At 41.1% G+C, this 12,106-nt stretch overlaps 1 protein-coding gene across 10 annotated transcripts in view; it reads left to right on the forward strand.

Annotated features, from left to right (window-relative positions):
* The window catches only part of UNC5D (unc-5 netrin receptor D), a 680,073-nt gene that overhangs the window by 253,740 nt on the left and 414,227 nt on the right, over positions 1 to 12,106 (forward strand). For all 10 annotated transcript variants that reach the window (XR_013998001.1, XM_081125678.1, XM_081125672.1 and 7 more), the window contains exon 3: positions 8,558 to 8,701. Coding sequence is in view for 9 of the 10 variants with exons in the window: in XM_081125678.1 (XP_080981804.1) it covers positions 8,558 to 8,701 (144 nt within the window). In the remaining variant the exon portion in view is untranslated. The remainder of the gene's footprint in view (positions 1 to 8,557; positions 8,702 to 12,106) is intronic.

Below are 12,106 nucleotides of genomic sequence, written 5' to 3' on the forward strand. Positions count from 1 at the left end.
TTTTGATACTTTTTTACTTGCAGATTTCTCTGCTTTGCGGAACTAGTGGGAAATGCATAGGACCTGGGAGTGTTTGGAGTAAGACACAGAATCTTTTGTGTTTCCAGATTGGAAGCAGTAAGTCCTTACAGTTGTTAAAAGGCTGCAAACTGCCTTTGGTCTTTCTGGTAATTTGTTCCGTCATCTAACAGCTCGAATGAGAAGAAAAAGGATTGTGTGTTTTCATGCAATTTAGCTTGGAAAAACCCAGAGCTAGAGTTCTTTCCTGCAAAAAGTACGATTTATTTGACATGAGTTAGTGTGTTTGCACAGCCCTGGCTATACCTCTTAGTAATGTACACTCTCCGTTCCTGCACAAGCCAGGGGATCCTTTCATTTATTCTGCCTCATTTCATCTGGAAATATGGGGCCTCTTCTCCCTTGTGTTTGTCCTCTGTTAACATCTGGAGTCGGGAGGTAATCTCAACACAGGAATCATGCCCCTGAGCAAAGGGTGGTGTGATCAGTAACACAGAAATGAAGAGCTTTAATCTAACAAAATAGACAGACGCACACATGCACACAAAAGCCACCACCACCACCACCACCAGCAAAACTTGTTGGCAATCAGGATAATGTAGCCTGTGGGAAGCTTGAGTTATCAATAAGCAAAACCAGTTCTTTATTGCTCAGTAAAAACAGGAGTTTCCCTAATGGCGCACCGTGGCTCCTAGCCTATTCTACCTTGGAGATACCGAACTCTAATGAGTGAAATAATGTGGATTCCAGTGCGTTATGGGAAAAGTCTCAACTCTGGTGAACTCATATTTTTCTTCTTAAAGAATATCATTTTGGGGATTTCATTGTGTGTGATTTCCTTTTTAAACAACAGAAGTCACTCTCTAGGGATAAGAGGTTAATGGATTGTGTTGAGAAAAGCGAGAAGAATAGAACTAAAAATGCATTAAATCTTAAAAGTTTACATCTAAGAACTTTTCCATGCTGGTGATGGGGATTTGAATATAGTATCTCCCAAAAAACCATTAATTTGAGGTTGCCTTCAATGATTCACAAATCACCGAGGTACGTTTGGGAAGCATATATTTCAGACCACATAACACAGAAATAATCAATTTCTCGGATGCTGCGTGGGCAGCCCGTGTGTTTAAAACTCACTTTCACGGAAAGCTTCTCCCACCCCATGCAGACTGCACTTTGCTCAGCACTCTGCCTCTGCGAGAGGACTGACAGAACGGTAAAAGGTTTTCAGGAAAATATTATGAATTCCTCCCATGAACCTGTGATAGAGTGTGAAGGACTTGTTCCCTTGTGTCTAATTCCACCTTTCCTAAAAAATCTGGAGATCATTTACTCTCATTCCATCCTTAGCAGAGATATGAAAGCAGCCAACATTTTTATGTCATTTAATAACAATTTCCGATATTGAGCAGAGCTTGGTTCTAAACCCTAAATTCTTGACCAGTGTCTTTAGACTTTTTCATTCTTTTCAGTTCGTGCAACAGTCAGAAGTGTGTTTCTTTTCTTGGAAGTGGGAATTATAAGGATCTAAAAATAAAACCAAAAACAACTGAAAATAGTCCAGCGGTGAAGGGCATGGGTGTTAGTGTTAGAGGACACTGTGTTTGAACTCTGGGTCTCTATCTATGAACTCTTTCAGGTAGATATGTTACTTAGCTTCCTTCTGCCTCAGTTTCCCCATGTGTGAAATGGCAGTAATAATTCTATCTACCACATAGAACCATCATGAAGGTAACAGAACTTAATACACATGACATGCTTAGTTCAGTGCCTGGTATATAGCAAGTGCTTAGTCAAGGTTAGCCTTCAAAATGATAAATATACAATGGCTCTTTTTTCTTAAATGGGGTAAGTGCCTGGTGATTATGCTTCAAAAATAGAAAATTATAGACTTTTACAATTCCAGAAAGAAAGAAGGGCTAATATTATTAACAGGTAAATAATTTGCTTTCCTGGAATGACATTCCACCTGCCTGTGATTCACTCATTCCATTTACATTTAGTCTGCATTTTTCTCAGGGCCAGTTCGGGAGATAGAAGTTGTGTGATAAATGTACTGGCCTCAGGACTCCATCTCCCAGCAGGAGGTGACTTTAGTAACTTCGGGAATGGAAGGTCATTGATTGGGGCAGCCGGTTGGAAATCACACCAGTGTTTCTCGCCAGGTTGGGAGTATGATGTCTGAGTGAGTCATTCACAGGGTGCCGTCCTCTAAATAACCCTGCCATGCCCACTTCTGCCTCTTAAGTTTCCCTTCTCTCCGTTATCAGGCAACGCTATCAAGTTAATTTGCTTTTCTCTGCCAGACACCTTGGTGCTGATTAATTCTAATCTCTAGTGTGGAGGAAACTGGAGAGCTTGGGTGTATTCTTAGTTTCTGTACTTAAGACTGAACTCCTGGTGCTTCTGAGGAATGTGTGGAGTGGTTATTATCCAGGGGAAACTAAAGAGTATTCGTTAGGCATGGTGCACATTCAAAGGAGGGCTATTTTTTAATCAAAATACATTTTAATCTTGTTGCTGAAATAAAGTGGCAAACTACATTTAGCCCTAATTAAGCATCTGCCAGTAAAATGAAGGATGGTTCTACCTTTTAATTATCTACATTTAATTTACTATTTCAATAGCATGTTGGCCTGAAGACAAATAAGTCCCCCTTCCCAACCCAAGAAATGGAGGCACACTTCCCTAAAAATGCTTTCCTATATCTCAGAATTTTGAAACTTCAAATATGTTTCAGATTCGTGTTTCCTTACCAGAGCCTTGCCCTTGATGCCAAGCTAAATATTGGGTGAAGACAGAGCCTTCAATTCCTTGGTAGACTGGGAACCATTCCCAGAAGATTTTGCTGATGCTGTGGAAAGGATAGAAGCCCCTTTTGTGTGACCTTGTCTCAGCCTGCTCTTCTCTTGTCAGAGCAATCGTCACACTGCATTGTTGGGACAGATTGAAATGTCTTCCAGTCTAGCTTGTAATCTCCTTGAGGGTGGGGATCTTGATCCCCTATTTTGTCATAGTATCCTCAACACCTAATACAATGGCAGGCACATATAATTTTTTAATAATGTATGTCATAAATCGTATAACATCTTTGATGTATTTACTATGGCAATAAGGAATTCCTATGGGATCTATGGCAAAATAATAATAGAAGGGGAAATAAAATAGCATGGTGTTAAGATGGATAAGATAATGCTTGCGGTGGTATTAACAAAAGTAAAGTAATTACTTTACAAAGGTATAATCATCAGTAATGATCATAACAATATGTTATTCAACATATGAGGAAGCTTCTCATTGTTCAAGCATATAGGCTCTAACTTGGACTAGTAAGAGAAAAATGAAAACTTTTATATATACATGAAAACATTGTGTGTGTGTGTGTGTGTGTGTGTGTGTGTGTGTGTGTGTGTGGACTCACTTCTCCCAGCTGAATGGGCAGTTTTCTGCCTTCTCGGGGCAGTGGGGTACGGAGAGCCTGACTCAGAGCCAAAGCCAAGTGTCAGAGGGACTGAGCTACCGAGGGAGATGATGGTCCCTTAGAGAAGGCTCTTCATTGTGAGATGGTGGCTTTTCGGAGGGTGTTTGATTTTCTTTTTCTTTCTCAGAGAATTGAGCAGGGCCCTATACTACTCAGGAAGTTGTTTTAGAACAGTTTTTCGGAGCTTTCTCTCTGGAAAGCTATAGAATCGTTTTGCTTAACCCTCGATCACAAAACATGGCAGTGTGGAAAACCAGGCCCAGAGTGGGCCAGACACTGGGCTAAAGCGGCCCAGGGAAACGGGAACAGGAAGTTGGACAAGAGAGAAATTCATCAAAACTTAGTTTGCTGGCCTCTCACTGCTTTGGTGCAGTTTGAGAAATGAAAAACATCTCAGAGGAGGGAGAGGAATTCTCACTTAGCTTCGTGATTTTACTTACTCAGTTTATTGCACCAAGCATCCTGCTACAGACAACTTCTAAACGGTTCAAGAACATAGAGCTGTGAGGAATGGTAAGCACGGAGAACCGGGTTAAATTCCTAGCCAGGCGCCCATCACCAGGTGTATCTGAGAAATGTTGGCAGCTCCAGCAGGCAGAACGCTGCTGACGGGCTTTGTGCAAGCATGGCGATGAGCAGTAGATACGAGGCGTGGGGACAGCTGTTAGTAGGCACAGGGCTGCGGTTGGCATGGTGCTGAATGTTAAATACTATTCCCGAATCCTTTCTTTCCTACAGAACAAGTTGGCACTACGACTAGAGCCCTTAATTAGAAACTGACCCGAAATAAATGATTTTCATTCTTTTTCTCTCTTTCTTTCCTCCTGCCTTCTATGTTTCTCTTCTTTGAACATTGGAGCGTATACCTTCAATTCGTTGGAAAATTCTCTAACTTTTAGTCTCCCAACAGGATTAGACCTGCTAAGAGTCACTAGTGTTTTCTATCTGATAAGTAAGGGGATTACAGCAATAAATGCTGTCAGCGTTTTTTCTCATTTAAACAAATAAAGCTGACAAATGATAAAGCTCTGTGCTGCTCTGTTATGCTTAGTACATGCAGAGCAATTATTCAACTGCTGCCAGCATTAGTCTATCTACAACTAAACCATCCAACGGCATTGAAAGCTTATTAGCATATCAGTCTCATAGTCGTATTTTTATATTCTGTAAGACTCTACTCCATAACAAGGGCCGGTGGTTATAATTTGCACAATAATTTAAAGGGTTGGACTTTTCCATGCTTATTAGAGTTACACAACTTATCAGGTAGAATGCCTCTCTTATTCATGGGATGCCATCTTCTGCTTGCCTGGGATTTTTGCTCTTCTGTAGCCTTTCCTATGAACTTGTTAGCTGCCAGCTCTGGAAATGTAGAAGTAGATGGCTTTCTCTGCAACAGGACTGGATGAACCTCAGGGAAGGCAAGTGGGTGGAGGTTTCCTTAAATAGAGCTGCTTTCCGTGAATGTTTCCTGTGTGAGGCTTCTCGTATGTGTGTGTATCTGTTGTATAACATTTATATATAGTATATATACAGACGTACATATATAAAATATATATCACAAGACATAGCTATAATGAAGATTTGTGAGAGAATATAATGGTTTTTAAATTTTTATCTTATTCAATAATTTCTTGTAATTGTAGAAAAAAGTGTAATGGATACAAAGTGTTCATGACTTTCCAAGGGAGGGGATGGTTAGACAAGATTGATGACCTCATGTTAGAAGAAGAGGTCTAATCCAGCGAGATAACATACTGCCTTTGGGGGGATGATGCCACTGGGGCCTTTTAAAGAAGCCTATCCCCGCAGATGCTACCTGAGGAAAAAATACACTGTGTTTTAAAATAGTTATTTTACATTTGTTTTGTTTTGCCAATCTCGTGGGCAACCTCAGGGAAGGACCTGTAACTGAGCCATTCTAATGTTGAAACTATGACTTCAACATTTTCCTCTCAACTGTAGTTAGTCTGAATGAGGGATTGCAAAGCTTCCTGACAAGAATGGGGGAAGATCAGCTATGACCTTCATGGTGGGGTTGATGGTCGAATGTCCATGCTTTCCAAAGCAAACCATGTGCAGTAACCATATTTTCTACTTTCTGCATTTGGTGCTCTGACATCTTGGGGTTTAGCTGACTCTGGAGGTAATCCCCTGCAAAGGGCTGGCTGATGTCTAGCGATAACAAACAATTTGCCTGTGAGCATGCCTTTCTTATGCACACCAACCAATTCAGAGCGTATTCCCCCAACCACTTCTTTCACGGAGCTCTTACAGTCTGGGCCAATAATATTTCCCTGCACCAAATCCAGGACTAGGCATCAGACAACTAGGGTAGCCATTGTGTCCCAGAATTATTCAAACTAGCCAATTCTAAATCTGTTTATGCTGCCTCTCCAGTTCCTTCCCATGGAAAACACAAAAAACCCTCCTGCCCACCTTTCCCCCTGCCCTTCTGCCTGCTGGCTGACCCTGGTGCTTCCCCGTGTGTCCCTGCATGGTGTGCTGTGCTTCCTGTTTCTAGGGATTTGTGAGTGTCAACCTTTTTCTTTATGCCAGTTATTTCTGTTTCTCTGTGTCTTACCATACCTCATTAAAACTGATACCTAGTACCCTTAAAATACCAAGCCTCCTAGATTAAATCATAGCAAGTTTTGAGGTTTGTATGTGGAAACTTCCTGCTATGTAAACCTGATAATCCTGAACCATTTTTGCGATGGCGTTTGTCTTCATTTCCAGCTGAGAGGAAGCCAATAGCTTAGATATTCTTGTAAGATGGAGAAAGTGAAAACACAGGCTTGTTCCCCATTAGCTTGAAGGCATTTCTGGCCTTTTGCGCTTACAGATGCTTCTTCAGTGAGACGCCTGATTCCCATGTGGTGGTGTTTTTGTCCTAATACGTTTCCATGACCTGGGACAGGGGAGCCCTGCCATATTAGCATTACCCTAACTATCACCTGGCTACACCGATTTGCTGTTCTCTCTCCTCCCTTTCACTGTTCAAAGTAGATACTCTCCCATTTGCCTGAAATCAAAGAGAAAAATATAAAACAAGCCCTCTTCTCTACAGCCCAGTTCCTTATTTTTTGTTTATTCAGCTGTACTTTCTGATCCCCAGTGAGGGGGCTGCTCTCTAGTCTGTTTCTGTCCTGACAAACCATTTTTAAAAATAATCTTGCTTTATTCTCTCTTTCTGTGACATTCTCCCTTTCTCGTCACCTGCCAACTTCGCCTTCTTCTTGTCCTTGCCCTCCCACTCCCACTCCTTTTAAGTGCAAAGGAGGGAGAAGCAGCAACAACAATAAAAACACCTCTAAGGCTTCTTTCCTATTCAGTGTAGGAGACTAGGAGATGGCTCTCAGGACTCTTCCATCTCTGCCGGAGAAGAGGGTGTACTTGTGCACTTTGCACAAACCGCAGAAATGTGAAAAATCGACTGTCACCAAGATGATGTTCTATATCTGCTACCTCCTACACTTAGGATAACTCAAATTGTACATAGCAATTTATGTGACCATAATGCTCTCTCTCATCACACACTATAAATAGCCCATCATTGACTGGGTGGAAGGGAATGCTTCCCCAGCCTGACTAATCCCACACCTCCATCCATGTTCTTTAAATCCTACCGCCACCCGAGATACAATCATGGTCCACCTCCTCACCCAAGTGTCCCTGGCTCACTTAGGTTCTACTGATGATTGTGTCCCCTGAATTCCCTTATCACTTAAAAAGCATAATTACGCAGTTAATTTTCCTTTACATGTTCCATGTTAGTCTTATTTCCATACTGAAGTGTAAGCACCTAAAATTCAGGGAAAGAATTGAATTTTTAAGTGGGACCTGTGTTTAGTGCTGGTTTTGGTATAAGACAGATATAGACCACACCCCAGGTCTTCTGTATCTGGATGGTGTGACTATGGACAAATGTGTCTAAGTCATAGTTCTCACCTGTGCGAAGTGGGGATGCAGCGGTGTCTACTGCATGAGTGCTCTGGAAACGGAGTGAGTGAGCAGGTTCACGGCTTATCGGGATGCTAGACACTTCAGTGAAACTCATCATGCATCACCCTTATTTCCCACGCTGCGCCTCCTGAACAAGGCCCAGCCTCGGCCAGTGTTGGCTGCATGGAGAGAGCGCACCGACATGAAGGCTGCTACCCTGCTTGCGGTGATTTAACTAACATGGCTAGTGAGGGCTGTGCCCTTTCATTCCTGGCATTCTATGCAAGGTGACTGTCCTTCCCAAAGAAAGAAAGGCTGATAGTCCTAGGTCAGATGTTTGGAAGAAACTCACTCCCCAGTAAGAAGCACCAGGCAGACGTTCTAACTATTAGAAGGAAAATGCAAAGTACTTATGATGATGATGATGATGATGATGATGATGATAACAACAACAACAGAAGGTCAAGGTCTTAGTTTTATCTCATTCCACAGATGTACCCTTAGCCCCTCTTTCTACAAAAGCCTCTCTTTTTTTCACCTCCTCTTGCCACTGTTCCAAAGGCCTTCCCGAGTCCTCCTCTCTGGGCTTTAAGGCTAACTTAGTTCCACTTGTCTGCCTCACATTTGCTGGGCCCTCCTTGGTCCCATCCCGTGCATGTTTGCTGTCCCTGTTTTTTTTCTAAGCTGTACTGCTAGAGTGACCCTGTCCCCACTGCTATACTTGGGTAGGGGCATTTAGAACCACCTGGAACTATGTCACTGGGGTTGGTCTGTTGAGGCCTCTTGAGCTTCTACAATCCCAGTAACTAATTTGGTACATTTCTTATAGTCGATTTTACACCAAGAAAGATTAAAAAGCACTAAGCCCAGGCACTGTGGAAACCATTATATTGTATTAGAGCCACATTGGTCGGTGATATTTTACACTTACTCTTTCCAGCCTACTCAACTGTTGGGATTTAATTAGCAGTAATATATTATTGTCAAAGTAATTAAAACTGCTCCTTGATTAAAAACAGAATTGTGTAATTAACAAGAAAAGGTTTGGCTAGCCTTAACTTTCTATTTGAGAAATATAACAGCCTCATCGGATTTGCTCTGTTTTCTTATCAGGCTTGAAGGTCCGGGAGGTGTTTATCAACGTCACCAGGCAGCAGGTGGAGGACTTCCACGGGCCAGAAGACTACTGGTGCCAGTGTGTGGCATGGAGCCACCTGGGGACCTCCAAGAGCAGGAAGGCCTCTGTGCGCATAGCCTGTGAGTATATTCTGGGTGAATTCCTTGTCCTGGGGGAACACAGACAAGACTTAAATAGGGTTGAAGAGGGGCTTTGGACATGCAGAATACACATTAGAGGATGGCAGAAAACTCTCAGCATCGTCTCTACATCTATAAATCACTCTTTTAAAATTGTACATTACATGTTTGATAATTTCCTCCGGAGTACAATCAGCAAATCAGTTGGGCTAAGAGATTCTGCCTAGATTGTCAGAGTGCAGACGTCTCAACAATGCCAGGAAGGAACGGTTCTCAGGGGAAAGAAACCCATGCGAATGGATTCTGCTGTTCACCATCAATGGCAGAGTTCAAGGGGCATCGGTGGGAAGAGTTGAGCAATGACTGTTTACTGTACTTTACAGCAAATCTGCAAAAATAAGTCATTAAGGAGTAAGGGATTTTTATAGCCTGCTATTAAACCCCTTCCCACTGAATCTTAAGCATGAAAATGGGTTTTAAAACTGCATTTCTTTGCTCCAAGTGGGGCTTAAAAAAAAAAAAAAATAGACACTTGGAAAAAAGAAAAAAAAGAAAATTGCTTTTCAAGAGAGTCCAATATTTCTTTATCATATTTCTGCATCAGTGTTTTCTTTATCTCAAACCTACTGAGAAATACACAAACTTCCTTTCTCCTACTTTAGAGTGTCTTTATCTCGCCCACCCCCGTGGGTCCCCATAAAACCTCCTTTGTGTCCTCAGGAGTGTAAAAGCCCCTCAAGAAAGAAACAGAGAGGTAGAGAGCAGAGATACTTTTTGTCGTTTTATTCAAATGCTGCCTTTGGAGAATGTCATGAAGAATATCGGACAAGGGGGACTTATTTGAGGACTCAAGGAATTCTTCATAGCAGTTGTCGATGGTTTGGGGATTAAGAATAGGAGCGAATTGCTATTTGCAGAGACATTCATGCTTCTTGGGAAATGAAATCTTCCTCTCAGAATCCGCATTTCATCTTCACTGTGCTGGCGATTTGGGAGCCCCTCTCCTGGGTGTCAACTGGGCCTCAGCAGGCCAAGCGGAGCTCTTAACGTAAGCACAGTAGGAAGCAATTTCCCCATACTTATTTAGTTCATCTTAGCCAACAAATGCTTTAAGGCTTTGAAGTTGCAGATCAGCTGAGAGAGGGAATATGTTTGATTTTACTCTCCTTTAACTCTTCTAGCTCTGACCCCCTGCAGGGCCTCATCCAGGCTAGCCCCAGGGCATTTGACCCTACTCAGGGGGGAGCAGGTTATCGGGCTCTGTCCGAAGACAGGAGATGCAGTGCAGCATACAGGATTTCAACACGGCTTCCTTTGAATTCCTTCTTCTCAAGGTCACTGTTCCTCCTTTGTCTTCCTCTGCTTCTTTGGGGCCCACATGACATATTCTATAAATTACTATAAGTAGCATCTCTCTTATCTGTCCACCTCATTGTCTCTCTCACCTCCATACTTGCTCACTTAATTCTGATTGTCACATGCCTGCTAGAAACCTCTAGGGGGTTTCCCTTGTCTTACAAAGTTTGGCAAAGGAATGGTTCAGACCCACATTTACTAATTTCCCGTAATCTTCGATTGCGTGCACTTTGCTGTCCTCGCTGACATGTGCCTTTGCTCGTGCACATGTGCCCAGGTGGTGAAGAACCCAGACTCTGGTTGGGTTCCGGTTCTAGTTCCACTACTTGGTTTTTTGATGGTGGACGATTTATTTATTTCTCTGTGTCTTAATATCTCTGGTGACAAAAGGGTCCCTATTTATAGAATTATTGCAAGACTTAGAAGTATTGATAACTATAAGTGTTTAAAATGTTACCTGACATAGAGTTAGCCCCTGTCAATCACTAGCTATTATTTTGTGACTTATCTAATCCTCGAAAGCACCAGCATCATTCACCAGTAGGTGTGTAAATACTTACTGAAATTGATTGAACTGAATTAAAATTTTAGTGCTGTAGTAATTTTTTCTGCAGATTATGGCTATGTGGACTCTAAGAATCCAGTCTAGGCCAGTCCTAGGTATCCAGCTCTCCCAAGTATGAGAGAATTTTAAAAAATGTTAAAAATAGGAAACACTTTTTTCACACTTCCCACTTTTTTAGAATCACCTGATACTCTTGGGTTAATAATCTCATAAATCTCTTCAGGGGTTTAAAAAATTATTTTTGTCATTCTTGTATATGATATGTTCATATGAGTATGGTAAAGATAGGACTTTTAAGTTATAAAAGCAATATCACTAAAGCCTATATTATGTAATTAATATAATCTCTAATACTATTTACAACACATTTTTAATTTCTATGTCACTACTGACAAATTCTTTAATTTATTTAAAATGATGCAAGTCATGACTTGATTTGTCATTAAATATTGCATCTGACTTGGGGACCAGCGTACATTAAAATGCAAATTGAAATTTAACTATGTTTAATGGCATCAAGAAATGGAGGGAAAAAAACCTGCCTTAAGGACCATGCTTGGAATTTTTTTTATTTGCTTGCAAGAAAAAAATGCACACAAAGAACACATACTTTTTTATAACTTTCATGTTTTTTTAAATAACATATTTCTGGCTACTGTTTGCAAGCACAGATAAATGAAATGAAAAATCAATAAATGAAAAACCAAATTGGATATAATTGTCACTATGTGTTGCTGTTTTTTTAAGATTAGTTTTTAAAGTACTGAAGACATTTTAATGGGCTAAATAAGAATTTTGATAGATGAATGTAGCTTATGCATCTGATGACAGTTGTCTTGAGGGGACTTAAAATTAGTATCATTTTTATATCATTCATTAAATTATTGTGGTTCAACATCAGGGCTGCTATTGCTTCCTACATTTAACCAATGATCCATGAAGAATTTAAAAATTTCAAAACCACAGTGAGCACAACCTTCATGGCAGCTGGGACATTCTGCTGAGGGATGTGTTGGCTGTAGTGTCTGGACATGATCAAGTTAGCTAATCTCTGCAAAAACACCAGGAAGCTCACTGGCATGATATCAATTAAAAATCCTTAGATTTTAAAGGGAAACAATATAAACACAATTATTTTACTTATTTATATAACTCATAGTTTCATTGACAAGGACCAACCTGGAGAATTAGATATGCAGATTTCTGCCCCCCCCCCCCCCCACACACACACACACCTGTTAGATCAAACTCTGGAGGGAAAACCAGGGAGGCTGTGGTTGTGTGAAGTTATCCACGTGATTTTATGATCACATAACTTTGGGTTGTCTTATCCAGGAACAGTGTCTCTCAGAGTTTAACATGCATACAGACAAACTGCAATCCTCTTAAAATACAGATGACTCAATTAAAATGATGCAGTAAGTCCAGTCCAAAGTTGGAGATTCTATTATTTCTGAGAGTTCCAGGATGATGCTGACTCTGCC

This window comes from Miniopterus schreibersii, assembly GCF_964146895.1.
Source record: "Miniopterus schreibersii genome assembly, chromosome: 2".
NCBI lineage: Eukaryota > Metazoa > Chordata > Mammalia > Chiroptera > Miniopteridae > Miniopterus > Miniopterus schreibersii.